Raw genomic sequence first — 24,016 nt, 5'->3', positions numbered from 1 at the left:
CCCAGCGTGGCACTCGCCGCGCCCCAGTCAGCCACCAGACAGCAGCGTCTCGTCGCTGTCAGCACATTTGTAGATAAATGGAGGTTGTGAGAGTGTTCACTGTGTGCGGTGTGACCGCAGGGGAGCCTCGCCGCACGTGTGTCGGGGTGCGGACAAGGGCCGCCCCTGCGGGTCTGCTGGGGACGCCGGCTCGGCACCTCTCCTCCTCAGTGCGACCCCGTGCTGGGGGCCCCGGCATCCAGGTTCGGGCGTGCCGTTCTGTTTTCGGACCCGGAGGCTCAGCCGTGCACGTGTACTTCCCGCTCTGCCTTCACCGGTGTCTTCACGTGCTCTGGGGACGCACGCCCGAGTGAATCGCCCTCTCGCCAGGAACGCTGTTTTCGACACGTTGTTTCAGCGTAACGTGACGGAGGTTCAGGGAACTCACGTGCACAGTTAGTCTGCGTGTTCACACTTTGAGGGACGGTGCTCAGTTCCAAGAACCGTTGATTTTCTCTGTTACGTAAAGGACGTGTTACATCGACCTCGCGGGACGTGCACCGTTAGCTGAAGCTCGTCAGCTGTTCGGTTCTTACCCGTTCACGTGGCTCACTGCTCGTGGCTGCGGTTGAAAACCTGCGGGCGCCTGGGGGGCTCAGTCGGTGGAGCATCTGAAGTTCAGGTCATGATCTCGCAGTTGGCACGTTCGAGCCCCACTTCAGATCCCGTGTCCCCCTCTCTCTGCCCCTCTCTCTCTCTCTCTCTTAAAAAATAAATAAACGTTAAAATTTTTAGAAATTCTAATTAAAAATGAAACCTACTTCGGCTCGTTTTCAGGCAGGAGGCTGACTGTCCAGGGCAGGAGCAGAGTGTGTTCCTTCCGCTGAGATGTGACGCCCCACACAGGGAGGAACAGGAGTCCCTTCCCCTCCCCAGAGACATCGGGCTGCACGTGGGCGTTCTCCGAGGGAGGTTGGGGTTATGCTCTGTCCTCCCTGGAGCCACATCATCCCCTCCGCGGGTGGCTGTGGAGGCTGAGAAGAAGGTCCCCGATGGCTGGCTGAAGCGGGGGGGGGGGGGGGGAGCGGTGGCCCCGTTCCTGCAGGGACGATGTTGTATCTGACGGAGGTGCAGGCTGGTTAGGAAAAGCTTCCATCAGAACCGCTGCATCTGTCTGTCCTGTAAGCGCTTTTCCTGCCGCCGCCCGCCTCGGCCCCTGCCCGCAGTGAGCAGTCTCGGATCGCCCGCCTCCTTCAGAGGCATGACCCCGTGTTCCGTGCGGAGATCACGCGGTCAGGATATGGGGCCGCGCCTCTTTCTGGGAAAATTCGGAGTGTCCTCGTGCACGTGGAGCGGCGGGTGGTGTGACATTGAGAGGAAGGGACGCGCTGGGAGCCGCGCATGCGTGTTCACGAAGCGCGAGGGTCGTCTGCGGCGGCTGAGCCCACAGCACGCGGGGCTGCACGTGACTGCAGCCAGGGACAGGAGGCCGGCCGCTGCAGGGACGCCTCGGGCTGCTGGCCCCTGAGTGGAGGGGCGCGCAGTGCCGGACGCTTGATAAATGTGCTTGGTTTAAAGCGAATTAGTTGAAAATCAAAGTAAAAGTCTGTAGTTGGAAAGATCTTGTCACCATCCTCCAAGGAAAAGGAAATTAAATATCGGTGTGGTGAGAACCATTCGCTTATCCCAACGGGATTAGAAGTGATTCTTAATTGGATCATTGAATCTTTGTTTTTTAAGTTTACTTAGTTATCTTGAGAGAGAGAGAACATGCGGGGGAGGAACAGAGAGAGAAGGAGACAGAATCCTAAGCAGACTCCATGCTGTCAGTGCAGAGCCAAACTCGTGAACCGTGAGATCATGACTTGAGCTGAAATCAAGAATCGGTCGCTTAACCGACTGAGCCACCCAGGTGCCCCAAGGATCGTTGAATTTTCTGTGATTTCGATAGATTTGAATGTTTTTCAAAAAAAAAAAAAAAAAGATGAATAAACTTTCAGGACTTTTCACTATTGAAACCGGTGTTTGCTTACATCCCCAACTTGCTAGGAAGCTGTTGTAGGTCATCCAGTGACAGCAGAGCCGGGCACCTGTGTCCCTCGGGCTGTGGTAAATTCACTACAGCGCACCGTGGCGGGGTGGGCGGGGCTGTCTGGTGACCGAGTGCAAACAACTTTACAGACGCCTCTCAGGACGAGGGATGCGTGGTGCCCTGAGAATAACCGGGAAAGGAGTGGGCCACCGAGGCCGGCCTCCTGGGGGAGGTCTGCCGGGGGTCCCGCGAGCGGGGGTCACCAGCTGCTGGAGAGGGGACGTCTCGTGTGCTCGGTCACCGCCCCTTCCCTGTAGTCCCCAGGTGTGTGTCTGCACGTTGCCCGGTCCTTCCAAATCACGTGTCCCGGGGGCAGCCTCTCTTACATCAGAGAGCACAGAAAACGGCGTGGGAGCGGACGAACAGGAGTGACCTTGCACCCGTGTTTTCACAGCGACAGTGGCCGCCATGTATTACAGCTACTACATGCTGCCGGATGGCACCTACTGCCTGGCTCCTCCCCCGCCGGGGGTCGACGTGGCCACCTACTACGGCGCCCTGCCCGCCGGCGTGGCCGTGCCCAGCTCCGCCGGAGTGACGGCCGCCGCCCCGCCGCCCCCTGGGACCACGCCCCCACCCCCCCCAACCACAGCAGAGTCGAGCAGCGGGGTGACCTCCACCATCACCACAAGGTACGCCCACTTTTGCCCCTCGCCTGGCACTTCCGCGTTCGTGGTTTGGGGTTTTTCATCAGGGTGTGTGGAAGACCTCAGGGTCCAGATCCCCGGTTACAGAGTTGATGGCATAACAGAAATTGTCATGTCGTAAACACTGAGAAAATTGATTCCCAGTCAGCGCCCCGCGTCACCCCAACCTTCGTATCCTTAGCGCCCCTCAACCCTCGTAACCCCCTGTCCTTGGCACCCCACGCTGCCCCGGCCCCTGTGTCCGGTCTTTCTGATGTGCTGACATCTCAGCTGGGCGGTACTAGGGAAGGAAGACCAGTGCAAAGCGAAGCTGCAGTTGTCAGCAAGAAACAGGCTTTTGTGGAGTTAACACAAGTGACTCCCACAAGCCGTAGGCAGATGGGGTTCTGGCTGTCAGACCCATCGAACCGCTGACCTAAAGTGGCAGTGGGCAGCGGGGCAGTGTCCAGGTGTCTGCAGACAGAGCAGGTGCTTTGTTGGGGGCACCGGGTGCCTGTGCTGGAAGTCGACAGAAACTTGGATGTTTCTGCAAAATGACCTGCCTTCTCACTGTGCTAGGAAAGAGGGTGTGAAATGAGAATGTGGGGCTGCACTGCCCACGTTCTCTTTTTAGCTTGAAAAAAAAGTCAACACATGATTTACTCTCGGCTGCCTCTAAGAATTAGCTTGTGGGGTGCCTGGGTGGCTCAGTCACTTAAGCATCCGACTCTCCATTTCAGCTCAAGTCGTGATGCCAGGGTCATGGGATGGAGACCCGCATCGGGCTCTGTGCTGAGTGTGGAGCCTGCTGGGATTCTCTGTTCCTCTCTCTCTGCCCCCCAACCCCAATAAAATTTTTAAAAAAAAGAATTAGCTCCTAATTGGAGGGAAATGTTAGGGGTGAACTTGTTTTCATGATTTAAAGTCTTAATTTCCATAAAACCGCCATTTTTACCCATTGGCAACGATATTTTGGTCCCTGTTTTAAACCAGAGGACTTTGGGTAGTTTTTGTGTTTGAGGTCACGCTCAGAGCCGCCCTGTGTGTGTGTCACTGCATGTGGGTGCGGCCCGGGACGCCGAGAGCCCTCGGCAGCGCTCTGCGCCGGTGCACCTGCCGGCGGTCTCAGGAGGCCCCCGCACCGAGTGATGAGACTCTTCTCCGCAGTGCACTTGCTCCCGTGGCGGCCATCATCCCCCCGCCCCCCGACATTCAGCCTGTGATCGACAAGCTGGCGGAGTACGTGGCTCGGAACGGCCTTAAGTTCGAGACCAGCGTTCGTGCTAAGAATGACCAAAGGTGAGGGGAGGAGTGGCGTGTGGTGGCCGGACACGGGTGCTCGGCACGTCACTTAGCTTGTCATCAGTCTAGCCGGGTTCTCTCTTCACCGCGGTTAATCCTTACGTGTTTACGTAAATACGTCTTACAACCACCTTGCTGAATTACCTGCAGTTGGGTGGGGGGGACTCGTTTGTCTTGTTTTGTTCTTTAGGAGGAATGTCGAAGCACCCGAAACGGAGCTGGCACCCGTGCTTTTCAAAACTCTGCCATTCAGGGCGCCTGGGGGCTCAGTCGGTTGAGCGCCCGACTCTTGATCACGATCTCATGGTTCATGGGTTCGAGCCCTACATCGGGCTCTGCGCTTGGCACGGAGGCTGCTTGGGATTCTCTCTCTCCCCCTTTCTATGCCTGTCTCCTGATCACACCCTCGCTCTTTCTCTCTCTAAAACGAAGAATCTGCCACTCAGCAGGGAGGGAGGGTGAGGTGGGTGATGGGAATGAAGGATTGAGCACCAGGCAGCGCACAGAGGTGTTGTCACTACACTGTGCTCGGGAAACTGCTATAACTCTGCGTGTGAATTAGATGAAATGAAAATAAAAACTGAAAAAACATGTGTGCCAGGTAAAAAAAAAAAATACAAGTTAAAAAAAAGGTGTGTGTTTGTAACAAAAACCGAAGAAGCAGAAAACAAAAGAATCTGCCATGTAATCAAATCCCGTTCCACGCCTCGGGTGTGAACCATCCGGCGTGAGGTGGCGGTTACAACGTTACAGCGCAAGCGTGGGCGAGCCCCGTGCCCTCCCTACGCCTCGTCTCCCTTGTCCACGAGGTGGGGAGGGTACGGCCATTGCTTCTGCGCACGGCCGAGGCGGTACCTGGCTTGAGTGGGTCGCTGGAGGGCGTCGGGGACGGCGTCTGCCGGCGGCGAGCAGGCAGGAGGAACCCTGGCGCCAGCCGGGGCGCGTGCCCGCACGAGTGACTCACCACCCTCTCCGCTCCTAGGTTTGAGTTCCTGCAGCCCTGGCACCAGTATAACGCCTATTACGAGTTCAAGAAGCAGTTCTTCCTCCAGAAGGAAGGGGGCGACAGTGCACAGGTGTGTGTCTGCAGGGCAGGGAGGCTCCGGGTTCTGGACGCAGCAGGGATTTTGTGCCTACGGGCGGGATGCAGGAACGGGCTCGCTGAGCCCCTGGCGCGGACGGTCGTGCGCAGCACATGCCGTCTCTACCCTTCCCCGCCTCTCAGAGATGAAACCGGTGTTTGGGGTCCGTAGTCATAGTTCACTGATGAGCCACGTGGCCTGAACACAGCACCCGCGCTCTCCAAGCGTTTGATGTCCCGGTGGCTGTTATTTGTAACTGCTTTTGGTGGAGGCCACATGCCATATTTGTACAACGTCTCCTTCCGTGCATAAAACGTAGACGTGTGTGCACGGCTGACGCGGGAGCTGCGTGGTGCAGTCCGGGCCGCAGACTTCGTCCTCGGGCGGCCTGCCCCCGGGCCGCGTCCCCACGTGTGACCCTCAGATCCACTGGACGCTGCTCCTCCTGCCCTTCAAGTGCTGTCCTGTTCCACCCCCCTCGTTACATGGTGCCCTGACGTTTTGTTCAGACCTGCTTTGGTAGATGGCGTAGGCCTTGCTCGCTGTCCGTGGGTTTCTTCGGACTTAGCACCTGTGATCGCTCAGACTGAAGCATATGGCTCACCTGCGGGCGGTGGGCACGGCCCTGAAAGGGTTCTCGGGCATCCGCGTCCAGAGAAAAGGCCGTGAGCATCGGCGCCCGGGCGGTGTTAGAGCTCTAAGACGCGTTCTGTGCTTCCAGAGGGAAAGCCTCACACGTACTCCCCTTTCCGTTCTGCTGTATCAGACAATGGCAGGTCTGAGTTTCCAAGAGGGCGTTCCTTAGTGCTGCGTGAGCAGTAACACGTGGTCCAGCGGAGTCTGTCGGTCTGTCCGTGACCCATCCTGGGCGGTTCCTTACCGAGCAGCTTATGGTCATGTTTATTTTCTAGGCTGTGTCGGCACCAGAAGAGGCCCCGGCAGAATCTGCCCCTGAAAAGCCAAGTGACGCTGGGGAGGACGGTGTGTGCGAAGACTCGGCCGACGCAGGAGGAAGAGGAGGCCCCGGGGGGAAGAAGGAGGCGTCGTCCAGTAAGACGGTCGCAGACGGGAAGCTGGTGAAAGGTACGCTGCTGCCTGTCTTGGCCTTGCGGGATTCCTTCAAGTTCAGAGAAAGGTGCCTCTGGCCGCAGGGCAGGGGAGTCACCGCTGTCAGGTGGTCGTAACAAAGCTTCCGTGCGCCACGGTGCTCTCCTGATTCGGGCCCGTGTGGACCTGAGCTCACGTGAGGTGTCCCTGTTGTGGCAGTTCAGTGAGAACGGTTAGCGTGTTTCAAACGATGTTTCATATCTCCTTGGACTTCTGACAGCACACTTAGGTGCACTCTGTTGTACTAGTGAAATCAGTCGTCTTTATTTGTTCAGTGGCATGTCCCGAGGCCTCTACTGGGCAGGACTGCACTCGCTGCATTTGGTTGCCTTTTGTGTTCTTGGAGTTCTTCAACTAGCAGGACAGATGTGCATGGAAGGAAGCCAGCAGAATAAAAAGCGGGGAAAAGCTGACACAGGCACGTTAGCAAAGAAGTAAGCGGTCAAGTGTGTGAAGATGCATTGAGTCCCGCCGTGTGGAGACGAGGAAGCCTGTGGGGAGGAGGGGTGCACGCCGGTGTTGATGGTGTAACGGTGGTCCCAAGACCAGGCTGCCGTCCCCGGTAGAGGCTGTGCAGGCGGGGCTTGGAGTGGCGGGTGGGTCCCGGGGAACAGCCTGGAAGGTGTCCGTGGCCAGCTCGTGGGCTCCCAGGGGCCAGATCAGAGGACCAACTGCATCCAGTTGGGCAACTTTGTGAGGACACTGGGCACAGGACCGCCTGGGGGTGTTGGTGGGACCACTGGTCAGTCACAGAGCTGCAGGAAGGGGAGTGGGAGAGAGAGTGGGCTCGTGGGGCAGAGGCGGAAGCCAGGCAGGTGCAGGGTTGGGGAGGCGCAGGGCCCGGGGGAAGTCCTGTGCTTTGCATTGAGGGGCCTCGTGGCACAGGATGGTGATCCAGACTAACCAGACGGGCCCCGACAGGTGACAGCGGGGAAAGTCGCCAGACCAGACATGCACACAAGGGTCTTTGAGCCTCTCGTTCCAGGACTTACCTGAGCACTTGTGTTCAGTCCCTCACCCTTCCCGGCCGCCTTCAGACGCTCGTTGAAGTAACAGAGGAACGTAATGAGTAGAGAATAAAATCCGTTGTTGCTACGGAAGTGGGGGAGGCTCTTACCGTCCATGTTGCGGGACAAGGCAGCCCGCCCGGAATTTCCCACCCAGGGAAGAGAGGGACACTTCAGGACTCGGTGGCAGTGAGCCCCGGGGGAGCGCACTGTCAGGCAGAGAGGGGACAACAGGCGGCCTGCCCTTGAGCCAGGGCCACCTCCACACCCCCACGGTCGTGTGGCACCTGGGGCAGAAATGTCCTGCTTCCCTCCCACCCGCTGCCCCAGGCCGTCGGCTCCAGACGGGCACCACGGCTTTGACGGCCCTGGCTTGAACCTCAGCGCACGGGCGCCAGGAGCCAGAGTGACTGAGCACCAGGGCCCTGTGCGGCTGGCGGTGTGACCTCCGCGTAGCCCGCTGAGGACCAGCCTCCACGTGGTAAGACAGTGAAAGCCTGAAAGTCAGGCCCGATGAGAAGACAGGTTGAAAATTGTTCTCCTGTCCCAGGCAAGAGGACGGAGGTGTCAGCAAAGCATCCACAGAGAAGAGCAGGCAGTTGTCCCCTGGGCAGAGAACAGGCCTGTTGGTGCATCAGACCCACGACTGCACCATAAAAGCCAGATGATTAAGGTGTGTCTGAAATTCTGAATGAGCAGTATTCTGGATGCTATTGGGCACAGACTTTTACAAAGCAATGAGAGAAAGTGAGGACGATGAGAATGTTTCTTCTTCTTGATTTTTTTTTTTTTTTTTTTTGAAGATTTTCTTTTTAAGTAATCTTTACACCCAGTACAGGGCTCGAGCTCCAACCCAAGATCAAGAGCCACACGCTCCACCGACTGAGCCGGCCGAGTGCCCCAGTGAGAATATTTCTTGTCAAAAAATTATCACGCGCGGTGAAAACCTCAAATAAAAACCTACATAACCTGGTGTGCTTATGTTGAGAAACAGAAACCATAATGAGCCTTCAACTCGACAACCTAGAAAGAAACTGTAAAGTGCATCTAAGGAAAGCAGGAGAAGGGAATCCATAACAATGAAAGTGGGAACCAGTGAGAAACTGGTAAAGACCAGTAAAACGCGACTGCAGGCTTCCTGCAGAGAACAGTGGAGGAAACGCACAACACATAGTGCGTGAGAAAACAGTCACAGGCATTTGCAGTACGTGGATACTGCGTGTAACTGCATTTGAACAAATCTGGAAATAACTGAAAAAATTCTCTGAGAAAGTGTAAATTGCTAAAATTATCTCAAGAGGCGGCAGCATGACACATGTGTGGGTCTCAGAGAATTTAGGAAGCGTTCACCGTTCAGTGGGGACCACGTTGCAGACAGTCAGCTGGCCGGACGGAGTCGAGGCCAAGCTTGTTTCCCACAAGAGGGCGTGAAACCTGCGGGACTAAAGCCACTGCCACGCGCAGGACAAACTAAGGGGTCCGAGCAGCTTGCTAGCGCCCTGTCGGCCCCTCCCCGAGCAACAGGGACACTAATGCCTCGCCACCCAGCCAACGCAGTCAGCCGTGCGAGCAGGCGAGAGCTGTCCTTTGTCTCCATCCGTAGGTGCTGAAGAAGCATCAGAGTGTCCTCACGCGTGGCTGGGAGAGCTTCTTTACCGTAATAACTGACTCTGTCTTGGGGGGAAAAATAGGATTCCAGATAAAGTATTAAAATGTAAAAATAAGTTCAGTAATCTAAGCATTGGAAAAGACTTTCTAAGAGTTGAAGCCGTAAATCATAAGGAAAGAATAGTAGGTCTGATGGGGGCAGGACCTGAATAAAGTTAAAGACAAATGTCAAAACGTCGATCGCTAACAGAAGATAGAGGGTTCAAATCCGTACCGTAGAAAGCGCTCATCCATTGACAAGAAGACACTCACTGCAGCGAGAAAACCAGAGACAGAAGATATGAAAAGATCGCTCACAAAAGAAGAAAGATAGATGGTCAGTAAATACATTTTTAAAGTGTATCTTCACTGGCAAATGGTGTTTTTTGCTTCTCGGGTTGGTGAAGTTGGAAAGTAATGCTCAGCGAGGGAGGGGCTGCAGGGTGATGGGGACCCGCGTCGGCTCGGTGCAGCATGTGGAAGAGGCCGCCCGGTGCAGGGACCCCTCTCTGCGCGGATGCCCTCCCCCTCGGAGCCGTGGCTCCACCGGGTATCCAGAGCAGGAGTTCATCACGGGGCTCGCCAGCTTTCAGAAATAAAACCTTGGCAATGGTCGTGGGAGACCATGTAATAAATTGGAACCTCCAGACCAAGAAATAATAGTCCTAATTTTAAAAATGACCTTTGTGGACACAGAGATGTGGGAAGATGCTGCCTGGGGAGCAGAAGCAGGCTGAAAAATGGTCCAGTGTGGCCCCGGTTTCGTGTGTGTGCCCGAGAACCGTGCGGGTGACTTTCTCCCACATCTGCGCTGTGGTGGATCTTCCGTCCTGTCCACCTGTGGTTTCAAAGTTTTCCACAGAGAACGTAGTGACTTGTGAAGGCTGACGCCAGCAGCAAAGCTTGTTCCCGTGCCCCCGGAAGTCTGGGGACAGGGAGCTCCTCCACGCGCGCTGGCTGAGGACTTGCTGCACCGGCCCGGCTCCCGGCCACTTCAGTGCCCACGACAACCCCGCAGCCTGCAGCCCGGGTGAGCGGGCCGTGGCCACGACACAGATGTGCAGAGGTGTGGAGGAGAGAGGCCCGGCAGGCTTCCGCCAGCTGAGGCTGGAGGAGAAAGAACGAAGCAGGTGGAAGGAGGCAGAGGCGGGGGAGGGGAGGCTAGCAGCAGGTGGGCCGCCCAGATGGAACCCGGGGCCAGAGCCGGGAGGGCCGGGGGTTCGTCCCCACCGCAGGGAGCCATGGGCGGCTGCAGCAGAGTCATCAGATGCTCAAGTAACCCTTACGCTGAGCAACGGTTTCAGAGCCCTCGCTCTCTGCCTGAGCTAGCACGGGACACTCCTTGGCCTGTTTCGCCTCGGTTTCCTCATCTGTACGTAGGGAGCCCAGGGGCGTCTCTGCCGGGCTTGTGGGTGTGAGGTGAGGCCTGCAGGCTGCCCCACTACTCCGTTTGTCTTAAGTCGGTCGAGGGTCTGTGCCCGGTCACGGGGTCTGGCTGCTCTTTGGCCTTGTACCTCACATGCATAAATACCGGACGTCCACAGTAGGCGTCGTGTTAGCATAGAAAGTGTTCCGGAAGCTTTCGTTGTAAAGTCTCGTATTTGTTGATTGCTGACCTTTCGAATTTGGGGTGACAGATGGTTTGAGAATGATCGTTGTGAAGTTATTTTGAGGGGCGCCTGGTGGCTCAGTCGGTTTAACGTCCCACTCTTGACTTCTGCCCAGGTCATGGCCTTGTGGTTCTTGAGGTCGGGGCGAGCCCTGAGTCGGACCGCGCGGATAGCGGATAGCATGGAGCCTGCTTGGCAATCCCTCTGCTCCTCCCCCGCGCACACACGCGCGCTCTTATTCTCTCTCTCTCTCTCTCTCTCTCTCTCTCAAAATAAATAAACCATAAAGCTGTTTTGAGATGTAATACTGTAGTCTCAAGTTGAGCAATTTTGATTAACACTTAAGTGAATTTTTTTTGCTTTTTAAGTTTTGCCAACCCTGTTTATTAAAGAGATCGTATTCCTGTAGGCAATAGTTAGCGCTGTCACCCTTGTTTCCTCACGGAGAATTTCAAGGTGTATGAGAGCACCCCACCCGCTCCCGCCGCCCAGCCACAGACCAGGCTTGCCCCTGCCGTTCACTGCAGCCCACTCCAGAGCGTTTTCGGAGGGGGTCCCCGGCATCGTGGCCTTTCATCCGTAAATGATTTAACGTATCTCCCGAAGATGGGACTGTTTCCAGCAGAAGCACAGCACCACGGTTAATACTGACTCCCCAGCAGACCGTGTTTGTGACCCCTGTGTGCTCTGTTCTCAGGGGTTGTCGTGCATCGGGGCGCAGTGTGCAGTCAGTCTGAAGCTGTTTTCCATCTGACTTACCAGCTGTGCCTTTCCAAGCGTTTAGGATCTGGGGGTGCTCTCTCTTGGGGTGCTTGTGGACGAAAGGGTTATTGGGGTAGTTTCGTGCTTCAAGGCCTGCGTGCTTCTGGAGCCAGAAGTGCAGACGGCGGGAGCCTTGGGGGCCAGCTGAGCCACCCCTCCCCACCTGCGGTCACCGCAGACACATCCCTTCTAGAACCTGCCCTGTTCTCTTGTGGAAAATCCCAAGCACGTGTACAAACAGTGTGGGTGATGGAGCACACCCACCCGGATCCTGCTCCCCCTCGGAGTTGGCTGTTTGCGCTGCACTTTAAAATTTCCCTTCCTTGTCGTTCACTTGAATGTCTTTCGTGAGTAATAGTTCGTGGTTTTTGAGAGTGAAGTAGCACAACGCAAGCAATTAGGCGTTAAGAACCAGCGTCGCTGTGTGTCTGGAGGAGGGGGCTCCGCGGGTCAGTGTTGAGTGGGTGGGGGGACGGGGAGGAAGGCTCCTTCCTCTTGGGCCTTTGTAGGTCTCTCACTGAAGTCCCCAAACATTCCAGGGGAGGACTTTGAACCACCTAAGCTTTCGTTACAGTGGGTTGAAAGTCTTGTCACAGCTGCCGAGCGGTCAGAGGTGACGCCCAGCACAGAGCAGGCGCCCGGTAAACCGAAGAAGGAAACAGATCCCGTCACTTGCTTTGTGAGAAAAGGCTACCGTGTACGGCTGGGAGTTTTTAGAAATACCTTTTTATAGTGGAGCCGCATCATACGTCTGACTTGTACCAACTCAGCCACGTGCTGAGCCCAAAAAAGAAGGAAAACCCCAAGAGGAAGTGCCCCTTTACCAGTGCAGCGGCCCTGGATGCCGCTCTGGGCGTGCTCCTCGCGAGACACGCGTGGCGGGCCAGCCTCCCCGCGCCCAGCATGCACTTGAACGGCCCCCTTTGACAACGCAGGCGTTGCCGCCGCCCCCAGAGGCCCCTGGGCGTGAGACGCGGCTGCACCAGGGAGGCCGCCCCGCAGCTGGCGCTCGCGTGGACGGCGGGGCCGTGGGGGCTCTGCTCTGTGCCTCCAGGTACCTAAACGTGCGTCACCATGTTCACTTTTCCCAATAGCTTCATTTGCTCCAATAAGCTTTGCGATCAAGGCCAAAGAAAATGACCTCCTTCCCCTGGAAAAAAACCGTGTTAAGCTAGATGATGACAGTGATGATGATGAAGAAGGCAAAGAAGGCCAAGAAAGTTGTAGCGGCACCGCAAACACGACCCCGGCAGTCGCCCCGCCCTGTGCGGTTGTTGAGGAGAAGCGGCCCCAGCTAACCCAGGAGGAGCTAGAGGCGAAGCAAGGTTTGTCAGCACGTTTTACACCTTCTTGAAAGGCAGGCAGTGGCACAGGACTAGCCTCCTAAGCCCGCAGCGCTGGGATGAAGCCCCCAGCCGGGGCACAGCAGGACCTGGGGGCAGCTGGTGCTTGGTGCACGCGGAGAGTTCTCTGGTAGAGCGGTGGGCACTGCCCTTCCTAAGCTCCGGATGCAGTGTCCCCGGCAGCTCGTTCTAGAGAGCGCGTTACTGGGGGGTGGGGGCCTTGGCGCTCTGAGGGCCGCCTCGGGTCGAATGCTCAGCCCGTGATCCCGGCTCGGCTGATGGACCCAACTAGGAGATACCCTTTCGTGAGGCCTTCTGCCCACAGACAGGCCCTTCGAGAGGACGTGGGCCGGAGCTGGTTTCCTGACTGGGGCTTGTCTTCACAGGTCACAGCCTGGCCACCGCCGGCCCCCGACCACCAGCAGTGTGTGGGAGGGCCTCTCACAGTCTCTTACCCCTAAATAGTTCTGTTTTGCGCTACAGCAGTTAGCAGTTCCTGTCTGTCCTAACTGGTTCCCGGACGTTGCTTTTCCTGCACGTGCACAGACAGGTGACACAACATTTCCAGGTGGCTCCTGAGCAGGCTCAGGCCAGTGCACCGGGTCCCCTCATGCACGTACCGCTGCGCACAGAACCGTGTGTCGGGACGTGCTCGAACGCAGCACCCCTTGTCGGGCATGAGCATTAGGGACCCGTGTTCACGAGAGCCTAAGGCTTTCTGAGGGTTTCATGACTCCGACTCTCCCTGGTGTGGAATCCCATCCACCTTCCGACTTTGATTTTGAGGGTGAAATATTTAAAGTCCTAATAGTAAGCATTATGAACTAACTGCCTCACAATTCAGCCTGCCTGATTTGTTTACTTATCCTGAAATTTGTGTCACGTTAATCTCTTAGAATAACCACGTTGTATCCCGTGACCCTTTCGCTGCTTGTGAAAACTAAGATAGCGAGGTGTTTTTAGAATAGCATTTGCTCTAAACATCACTTTTTCTGTCGTTCGTTTCTTAAGCAAAGCAAAAGCTGGAGGACCGACTGGCGGCCGCTGCCAGGGAGAAGCTGGCCCAGGCGTCCAAGGAATCGAAGGAGAAGCAGCTTCAAGCGGAACGTAAAAGGAAAGCAGCTTTGTTTTTACAAACCTTAAAAAATCCCCTGCCAGAAGCAGAAGTCGGAAAAGTTGAGGAAAATCCTTTCAACGTAGAGGTGAGTGAAAGTCCACATCGGCATCGCGGGTGAGAGTCTCTGGCCACTCGGGTCCCCAGCCTGAGAGGGGGCTGTCAGCAGACCCCGCTCTTCTGCGGGGGCCGGCGTGCTTCCGCTGTGAGTTTGGGGAAGACCCCGTTAGGGTACTCTGGGCCCTGGGCTTCGCTGGCGGGGCGGGGGGGGGGGGGGGGGAACACATTCCCTGGGGACAGACTCGTCCAGAGCAAGACCTGTGACGTCTCGGGTCCACATCAGCATCAGTACTTGAATTAAAAAAGAAAACAAGCTGTGGTCGCTCCCGCCTTTTCTGGGGAGGGCCAGCACCTCTGCCAGCATCGCCCTCCATTCCCATGGGCTCGCACGTCCACACACCAGCGTCCCCAAAGTGTCTTTTGTAGTGGCCTTTCCCTGGAACGTAGAAGCAGTCCTGCACTCTTTCCCTTCGGTTCCGTTGACATTTCTGAGAGCCCAAGGCCGTTATTCAAAATAGATCTTGGCCGCATGCAGCCGCCTGGTTTATTTGTTTTGCGTGGAAAACAGCTCACGGAGTTCAGGCCTCCCTCCTCCTGTTGAAGGCGGAGCCTGCGCTGTCTCCCCTCAGGAATCGGTCTGGAGCCCTCAGGCCTGGCGGGCGGCCTCAGAGCCGGGGTCGGCGAGGAGGGCAGGAGGGGTGGGCTCCTGCAGGCTGTCCTCGGACCGGCCTCGAGTGTGCGGAGGCATGGGGGTGCCCAGGGGGATGCCGGGACACGGCCACCTCCGCTCCTCTCCCTGCACCCCCGAGGCGGGCCACCGGGTGTGGGCCCAGGTGCCCCCAGTCCTGGGCTTTGGGGAGCCACGGCCCTGTGGTGACGGGCCCGGGGAGGCCCGGGACGTAACAGAAGTTGTGCGTGTGGCAGGGGATCGGGTGCAGGGGGGCCCTGGGTGCACTGCCAGTTGCCTGCGTTGTCCGTTGTCCCGGTGTCGTCGGTGCGGTGAATAAGAGACTGAGGTAACGGCCACCTGCATGCGTGGACTCAGCCGGTGCCGCTACACGCTCGCGTCTGTTTCCCAGCGACGCCGTGTTGGAATGCAGGCTCCGTCCCGGCCAGAATTCCTCGTCGTCAACGTGGTTTTTCCCAGCCTGCCGTGTTGCCTGGTCACGGCCCCCAGAACTCTCTCCCTGTGAGCACGAGACAGGCTTCCGCTTAGGCTTTTCTCCTGTGTCTCTTTCTACGCGGCCTTGCCCACCTGCCGGGTTTCCAGCGTGTTTTACGTCTGCACAACGTAGAGATGGGTGTTTATGCTTCCCGTTTGGTCACCAGGTGGATCTTCTTGCGCATCTAGTGGGACAGATTGTGGGTCCTCAGTGATTTGAGCAGGAGTGCAGCGGTAGTAGCAGATGGTAATAAACGTCTAACTGCTTTGAAACAGAAATACTTTAATCACATTGGCAGTTGTCATAACCGGGATTCAACTGGACGGTAATCTCAGCTGAAAGCAGCTTCTGGGGACAGGTTACCCTGCCCGCGTGTGTGTTCTGCACGTACCCCAGGCTCAGAGGCGGCACGCCCGACCCCCGCTGAGCGGGAGTAGGATTGTCTCGTGCTGGGGACCTGAGCTCAGCGGGAGCAGGTGGCACCCTGGGTCTGTGTGAGCGGACGTGCACAGGACAGCATGAAGACACCGCCCAGAAGGCCCCGGGCCGGAACCCGGCAGGATTTTGCTGTGGCTCATCTGCCCCAGGGTGTAGCAGGGTCTGCTTTCGCTGTTACTAAAGCAGGGCACGCACGTGTCCAAAACATTCAGGTGCGAGGGACAGGTACAAAATGGAGAGGAAGTTTGGTTTCCTTCTTGTGTGCTGTTTCACGATTCCTACGGCAATTTCCATTTCTTACTTTTATTTTAGGTTTTTATTTTATAAAATAAACATACAGTTGATTATTATAGTTCCTCTTAAAAAAATTGTTTTAATGTTTATTTTTGAGAGAGAGAGAGAGAGAGAGTGCACAAGCAGGGGAGGGGCAGAGAGAGAGGGAGAAACAGAATCCAAAGCAGCTCCAGGCTCTGAGCTGTCAGCAGAGAGCCCGACACGGGGCTCAAACTCACAAACTGTGAGATCGTGACCTGAGCGGAAGCCAGCCGCTCAACTGACTCAGCCCCCCCAGGCACCCCTCGTTTGAGCCCTTTTGAAGCCCCCTGTGCCGTGGCATGAAGCACACTCCTCTCGTGTGCAGCTGTCACTGCCCTCAGTCTCCAGGACTTTCTCATCTTCCCAAACGAAACTGTCCCGTCAACCACTGGCTCCCGGCCCCTGGCGCCCACATCTCTGCTGTCCGTGTCCATCAGCCTGGCTGGTCCTGGGGCCCTGTGAAAGTGGGAGTCCTACAGTGTCTGTTCCTCAGGGACCGGCTTCTTCGCTTCACGGAACATCCTTTTTCCAGGTGCCTAATGCTGCATCATGTGTGTGCGTGTGCTCCATTTCATTCTTTGTGGGTTCTCACGGGAAACGGATCTATTTCTATGTGTAGATTTAAATGTCGCAGTAACAGGACCGGACCCTACACGTTATCCTGGTTTTTCCATCCTTGAAGAGCTGTTTCTGTCCACATCGGGGTCGTGCTCGTTGAGGATTTACTGGATGCATGACTGTCCGGCCTCTCCCACGTTAGCCCTTAACCTGACCCAGTCAGTGGTGGGCGTGCACACTGTTCCCGGGGCCTCGCTACCGTGACTGTGACCACAGTGCTGCTCTGAGCCTGGGTCCTGTCTTACGCACTCACTTCGGTGCGCGTGTCCATGGGGCAGATGCCGGACTGTGGAAACGCTTTTAAATATCTGCTTTCGTGCCCCCACCAACGCCGCTTATCACCAGCCTTTGATCCTCATCCGTCTGACGGGCGGAAAGACGGCAACTGTGAGGGTTAGCTTGTGTGTGTTCGCTGCGGGGGTGCTGAGTGACTTCACAGGCCCGGTGGCATCTTCGGCCCCCGTCCCCGAGAGCCGCCTTCAGAGCCTCCCCTCGTTGCCTCCTGGCTCTTGTTGGCTCAGGTTGCCTGTTGTCTGCCTGTTTCTTCTCTGTCACCAGTGTCACAGACGTTTCTCTTTGTCCACGGGAGTCTGCACCGCTTGGAACTACTTTGGTTTTAAGGAGCACGTGGCTGGACACGATGCATTCACCAAATCACTCACTTTGCCACTCATTGCACAGGCCGCCTTGGAGCCCAGCCCAGCTCACACTTGCACATACCGACCTGCCTGTCAGGAGAGGGCATGTTATGTATCTGGGGGTAACCTGAAATGACGTCCTAAGGTGTGTTTATTGACGGGGTGGATACTAACAGAACGCTAAGTTTTATATAAGTTTTGTGAGACATGAAGATCCACGCAAGTGGTGCTTAGAAATCCCCGTGAACGTCTCACTTTTGGGGTGTGCATGTGCTCTTAATCCAAAATGAAGGGAAACCGGGGTCTTCAGTTTGAACCCCCCTTGGGTTATGCAGTCATCTGCCCAGTGACAGCACATTTCAGGACACCTTCTAGACACCAGCAGTTTGTTCAAGTTAATGATCCTGCTGGGTTTACAGGCTGAACAGGAGTCTGCAAGGAGGTGGGAACAGGAATCAACTGCGCGTGCTGAGCCTCTGTTGTTTCCAAGGCACCGAGGCCCTCCGGAAGGTGACTTAGAAGCCTGTGTCTCACCCAGATGCCCACACAACCCCGTTTGTCCCCCAGGACAGTCTAGCGGGGCACAGAGCAGCCAACACCAGATGAGCCGTGGGTGATGCCTGGGCCCCCAGGAGGCAGAGGGGCGCACGGCCTGCCAAGGGGAGGGGGGGGGGTCTGGGTGGGGCCTTGAGGAACCCTGGTAATGAGAGTTGACAGATTGGGGGGACCCTCCAGGGCCAGCAGCGCTCAAGTGGTGGCGGTGGGTGCAGCGCAGCGAGGCCCTGACCGGCACCGCGCGGCACGGGGGCCGGTTGCAGGAGCCGCGTGCTGGGACCAGACTGGGACGCGGACGAGCAAGAGCGGCATTTCCGTGGGAAGCCCACAGCGGCCACAGCGCAAGGGCAGGACACGATGGCAGTCCGGGCAGCAGTGCCCGAGGCAGGGACTGCACAGAGAGTCCTCCGGGAGGGAGCACCACCGGTCGGATCAGGGCAGCTGGGTGGCTTCAGGAGAGAGGGCGCACGCTACGAGAATGACGCGCAGCCGAGGTTTCAACGTGCGGTTTTAGAGGACGCGATTCCGAGCCTGACATCTCGAGGCGTGTGTGGAATTGTCCCGTTTTATGGTTACTGTAGTGTCGTTTCACACGTGAGGCTTTATCTGGAGATGCGAGTTCGTCTGGTTTCGAGCAGTTCGTTGTGCCGCGGCAGGACGGACTGGCCCGCTACTGAGCCGCTTAGCGGGCAGGTGCTTACTTCGCTGCGGTTCAGGGACTGAGCCGCGTCATTTCCGGGGTTACTGGAGGGGCGGGGCAGGGCAGGCAGTCTTGAAATTCTCTCCGTTTCTCACAGACACCACTCAGACCAGCCTGTGCACTGCCTCCCCCGTGGCGGCTTGCCCTCTGGTGCTTTTTGCTGGGGTGTTAACGTTCCACCCCCCACGAGACGGCTCCGCTGGCTTGGTGCTGCCCCACGCGCACCCGGGGGCACCCCTCCCGCAGCCCCGCACGCAGCCCTGCACACACCCGTGGGCACCCCCCCGCCGCAGCCCTGTGCGCACCTGTGGGCACCACCCCCGCAGCCCTGCACTACACCCGTGGGCACCCCTCCCACAGCCCTGAGCACGCACCCCTCCCGCAGCCCTGCGCGCACCCATGGGCACCCCTCGGCTGCTCGTTGGCTCATTGATTGCAGTGCGCGCAGGGCGGCCTGGCCGGTGCCTTCTGCAAGCAAAGCAGGGAGGTCTGGCGTCAAGAGGTATGTGAGCCAGGTGGCAGAGACTCTGGTTAACCCAGGAGTGGCAATCACGCGCGAAGCCGTTACCTTCCAAGACACACGCTGTCCAGTACGGCGCACGGTGGCCCCTCGCCATCCGTGGTCATTTAAACGTAACCTAATAGGAATCAAATAAAATTCAGAATTCAGGTCCTTGACCGTGTTAGCCGCATTTCAAGTGTTCAGTAGCCACACGTGGCTGACGGCTAACTGCAGGGGACGGTGCAGAGACGGCGTCCCTACCGCTGCAGCGGAGTGCGGACTAAACAGCTAGTTGTTTTATTGCGTGGCTGCTGTGGTTGCCCGTGTCAGAAACCTGCCCCGCTGCCCCCACGTGGCTTCAGCAGCAGCAGGACGTAGTGGGGCTCACACTCTGAGTCGTGAGGGCAGCGATGCCCCAAGGATTCCTCTCCAGGCACAGCCCCCCACCGACCGGCTGTGTCCTCCCATCGCACCACCCACGGCCCGGGACCCCGCTCCACACTCCATGCTCACATGGACGTTCTGGACGGCTCGACCTGGGTCGTGTGCTTCTCCCTCAACCGGGCACGATGACCAAGGAGATGGAATGTTCTGGTCTGTCTCCTGCTCAAAGTGAGCCTCCTCCGGTATTCGTGATGGAGGGGGGAGGGGGCACAGAGGACCGGCGCCCCCACGGTGTCTGCACGGCTGCGAGAGCGGCTGCCAGGCTGCGGAGGGAGCCGGCATCCACTGCTCACGTTCTCCTGAAGGGGGTGGCCCACTCGTCGGGGTCCCTGACACATGCCGACACAGAGCCTGCGCCTAGCACTTGCGCCCTGGGACCCGCTGCTGGGCTGCAGGGACTCTGCGGGTGGTGTTTGTTACCCTTTTAGTCCTTCATTCTCAAGTCTGATTACTGGGTTTCTGAATATTCTCTTGTTGGTACCTGTAAGCTGAGGTCATCACAGTGAATCCTCTCCATTCAGTTGGGCAGAGGCCCCCATACTAAGGGTGAAGGATAATCGTTTTATTAGAATAAGTAGATCTCCTGACTTCGGCTCGGGTCACGATCTCGGGGTCTGTGAGTTCAAGCCCCACGACGGGCTCTGTGCCGACAGCTCAGAGCCTGGAGCCTGTTTCGGATTCTGTGTCTCCCTCTCTCTCTGACCCTCCCCCATTCATGCTCTGTCTCTCTCTGTCTCAAAAAAATAAAAAAGGTTAAAAAAAAGTTTAAAAAAAAAAAAAAAGAAGAAGCAGATCTCCTGAGTCGATTACAAGGAATGTTGAAAATGTCGGCCTGATTACCTGTTGCATCAAAAGGAGCAGGAAACTTCAGGCACAGTGGGGTACCGCGATCACAGAGAAGCAATAACGATGCTCAGAGGTAGGAGTTCTCGGGTCAGCAGTAGGAATATAAACAGAAACCCAGCCCGTGAGCTGCCGGGCACCCTCCCTGTGTCTCTGGCGGCCTGGTGCCCGGTGACCGACAGGGCCACATGCTCCCACCCCTCCTTGGAGGGCAGCGCTGAGTGCCGCGGCTCTGTCCCCTTCGGAGGTCCCCCCAGAGCAGGCTGCTGGCTCAGGCCGGAACGTCTGCCTCGGCTTCCCCGGGAGCCCCCTGCCCAGGCTCAGGAAGGACAGATTCTGGTTGTGGCCCCGCGCCCACTTGCCTGTCACACGGGCCCTGCGTGCCGTCCCAGGGTGCCGGCTGCCAGCTCCATCCCTGGCTTCAGTCTTGCCCTTTGCACAACTTGTGTCCCTAATTTATCGGGAGTCTGAAAACACACCCCAAGCTGGTTTTCCCACTGCGCAGCGGCAGAGTTGGCCACCAGCCGGCACAGCCAGGCCCTGCCCGCGGCAGGACACGGGGGCCGGGCGGAGCCCCCTCATCCGGCCTCTAGAGCTGCCTGGCGTCCTGCGCGGTTTCTTGCGTTCTCGGCTTGCAGTGCCGTTTATTCTGCCCAGCGCCAGAGTGGACGCGGGGGCTCTTAGACATGGAGGTGGTTTCCTGTCGGGTGTTGAGATGGGCTCCCTGAGCCAGCACAGGCCGAGCCTTACAGACATGCGGGCATCGCTGCCGCCTGGAAGGCGGGGAGTGAGGACCAGAGCGGGCACAAAGCAAGATCTGTGCCTTCCTCCCAGCGGCTCCCGGTTCCTGAGTTACTAGACGTGCAAGAACCCGCTTAGGCAGGGCGCTTTGGGAGCAGGGCGGGTTCTCGAGCGTCTCCGGTTCTGCTCACCCAAGGCCAGGTGGGAGACAGAGCCAGGAATGGCCGAGGGGTGAGCGCGTCTCTTTGGATGAGTGCCTCTCTTTGGATGAGTGCCTTGTGTTTTCTTTTCAAGCCAAGGAAGCAGGATAGCTTTAGTAGGAAGCGCTGTCCTGGTCAGCCTTGTCCCCGCAGAGCACGGGGACGCAAGGAGAGGAAGGGAGTGGTTGCAGAGTTATACCGACCCTCCCTCCCGTTGGGCTGCAGCACCTGCCTGGCTTTGTTCCCAGAGTCTCCCACCCGAATCCGCAAGGCGCACGGTGACAAAACTCAGGGTGCAGGATTCTGTGCGTGTCTTGAGGTATAGCGTTTAATGACTGCAGGTAAAGGTCATTCAGAGTGAATTGGAGAGTGACCCTGCTCGGGGACCACGGGTGGGTGGCCCCCGAGCGCCAGGACAATGGGAAAGGAAGGTTTCAGGGGTTCCAGTTTTGATGGGTATTTTTTTTTTTATATAAACTCATTTCTTCATTTTACAATTTGATGTGGACAAACTAATGTCAGTGGAAGTGGGATTGCCGTCTCGTGTTTAAAGGTTGAGCACTGTTCCGCTGTCTAGATGCACCACATGGAACCGGGACCCTGACGCCCGTTACAGAGTGCCGTGACATGGGGCCTTGGGCGTGCGTCTTGCACACTTGGGTGGATGCTCTTCAGAAGAAATTCCTAGAGATGGCATTACCCTGGGTGAGGCTCACAGCTGACGGATCGCCCACCTCCCGGTCTGTGTGCAGGTGTTCTTTGCAGTGGGCATTCTCTCTGCGTCGGGTCACTTGGATAAAGGCGTTTATGGTGAACAGGAGTCTGTCGAGCGTAGTCCTGTGCCAACTCAGCACGTGAGGAGCCTGGCTTGTGCCCGGGGGGTTGTCTGGTTAACGATTGCTGTGTGAACTGTGTTCTCCCCGGGGTCACCGAGCCGTGACAGGCATGCAGCACCACACGTGTGGAAGGTCTCCGGCACGATGACTTCGCTTAGATGTGTTGCAGAATCGTGACCACAGTAGGTGTAGTTAATATCCATCAACTCACACAGATACAGGGTGGAAAGAAGGCAGGGTTTTTTCTTTTGACAGAGTTCTTTGAATCAAAGGGATGTCTTTTCATTCAGATCTTCTTTAAAAATTATCTTCAGACTGGTGTAGAGATTCATAAAAGCCTAATCATAACTGGAGGCTTAAGAATCTCTCTGTTAATGCGAAGTCACAATTATTTATGAAGGAGCAAGTGCAGCTCTTTTCTTAAACAGTGTCCTTGGAGCCACGTTCCCGTCATCAGATCCATCACTGCCGGGTGGGGCTGGTGAACGACCATCTGGGGAGACCGTCGCTCATACGCTTGGTGTTTACAGAGCCACCATTTCCCTGGAGACACTGGGGCGATGTTTTAGAGCCATAAAAAGGGACGCGGTCTTCTCTAGGAGATGTTAGTACATTATTGGCGTGAATAACGTGTGTGAATAATTTCAAGCCCAAGTTGAAGCTTTATAAATATGCATTCATAAGTGTCTTGTTTTCCTTATTAACGTCTGGAGATTTTCTTTTGTTCCCAGGAAACCAGTACTGGGCCCTGTCCTCTACTGACTGGAGGCAGACCTCTGCCAACTTCAGACATCAAACCCCCCGAAGGGCCCTCCAGCAAAAGTAAAGACCCCCCGAGAGAAGAAGAGAAAGAGAAGAAAAAGAAAAAGCACAAAAAGCGGTCTCGAACAAGATCACGCTCCCCCAAGTACCACTCGTCATCCAAATCCAGGCCTCGGTCCCACTCGAAAGCCAAGCACTGTCTCCCCAGTGCCTACCGGACGGCGCGGCGCTCCAGGTGGGTGTGCAGGGCGCTCGTGGCACGGGTCTGCTGTGGGTGGTGGGTCCTCCGTCCCCAGAGTGGCAGGCCTGGCAGAGACGGGCGAGCGCGGACCTCGTGAGTGCTCACGTGTGGGTCAGCTTGCCAACCCAAATGACATCTTTTCAAGATGTCTTTTGTTTAATTTCCAAAGCTCATCAACTACTGACAGTTTTTTAAAAAATGGATTTATTTAAATGTTAACAGGTCTTAGAGGCGGGCCCAGCACATTGGTTCGTGTGTGAAAACTCACAGGGGTGGGGTCTTTTGTTTGAACGCGTGGACTTTCCTATGCTAACTCCTGTCGAGTGCATAAATGTAATGGAAGAGATCGGGACCGCTTGGGCTGTGCTCAGCCCCTGCATGTGTGTGCAAGGAGGGAGGCCCGGGCGTGCCTGTCCACGTCTCAGCTAATTTGTGTCCAGACCTCCCGTCAAGAGGCACTGTTTAGCCAGAAGCCACCTTCACAAGGTGTCTGAGAAAGCATAAGATTTCAAGCCACGATATGAACATGACCCTTAACGAGTCACAGCATTTACTGTTTAGTACAGCCGGGGTTTTTTTTTGGTCTTGTTTTCCGTTTGTTTTTCAAGTGGTTTACAGGAGGTTTGGAAAGCAAACCTCCGGTTTTAAAACCTGCGTCTCACATTGCGATCTGTTAGTAAGTGTTGACTGGACTTGGCTTGCTTTCTCTGGCCCAGCGCTCGGGCTGGCGGGGTCTCGTTCGTCCGCTGTAACTGATGCCGGTTTTCCTTTCCAGGGAAATGATGGCTGCGCTGCTCTTTTGATGCTTAAAACGAAGTACGCTCGTGCACATTTGCCTCTGAATATATCCTAAAAACAACATGCTTTCCCTATTTTTACTCACACCAGACCTCAGAGGCTTGACAAGTATTTACACTTACTTATCAACAGTGAAATTGCACTTGCCTCCACGATAAATAATTTTGATCCTTGGTGTCTGCGATTTTAATAGTGCTTTAGAAGTTCCGCCATCACACACACACCCCAGACACGCATATTCATATAGGCACACGCACCACACACGCCCATGCAGATACCCAGACACCCACACACCTTGCCATTTTTCCATAAAACGAACAACTTTGCTGACGTGGTTTCAGTGTGTAGACGCCCCCAGGAATTTGTATGTATACAAAAGACATTTTAAAGTTTCTTTTTCGAGAGAGTTCCTTCTGACGAACCGCCCTCCAAGCAGGAACGGAACGCGCCCAGTAAACTCCTGGCCGGCTGTCCTTCGCTGCAGGGCTCTG

The 24,016-nt window shown here is 56.5% G+C and overlaps 1 protein-coding gene across 3 annotated transcripts in view; it reads left to right on the top strand.

Moving 5' to 3' along the window:
- Positions 1-24,016, top strand: part of SFSWAP (splicing factor SWAP) — a 68,776-nt gene that overhangs the window by 27,803 nt on the left and 16,957 nt on the right. For 2 of the 3 annotated variants that reach the window (XM_027052107.2, XM_027052108.2), the window contains exons 8-14: positions 2,466-2,703; positions 3,865-3,996; positions 4,982-5,075; positions 5,993-6,164; positions 12,309-12,539; positions 13,569-13,759; positions 22,456-22,721. In XM_027052107.2, the coding sequence (XP_026907908.1) occupies positions 2,466-2,703; positions 3,865-3,996; positions 4,982-5,075; positions 5,993-6,164; positions 12,309-12,539; positions 13,569-13,759; positions 22,456-22,721 (1,324 nt within the window). The remainder of the gene's footprint in view (positions 1-2,465; positions 2,704-3,864; positions 3,997-4,981; positions 5,076-5,992; positions 6,165-12,308; positions 12,540-13,568; positions 13,760-22,455; positions 22,722-24,016) is intronic. The other variant, XM_053206592.1, reaches the window with a different exon arrangement.

This window comes from Acinonyx jubatus, chromosome D3 (genome assembly GCF_027475565.1).
Source record: "Acinonyx jubatus isolate Ajub_Pintada_27869175 chromosome D3, VMU_Ajub_asm_v1.0, whole genome shotgun sequence".
Classification (NCBI taxonomy): Eukaryota; Metazoa; Chordata; class Mammalia; order Carnivora; family Felidae; genus Acinonyx; species Acinonyx jubatus.
Note: the sequence above shows the minus strand (reverse complement) of the source record. Positions and strands in the feature narration are given on the sequence as shown.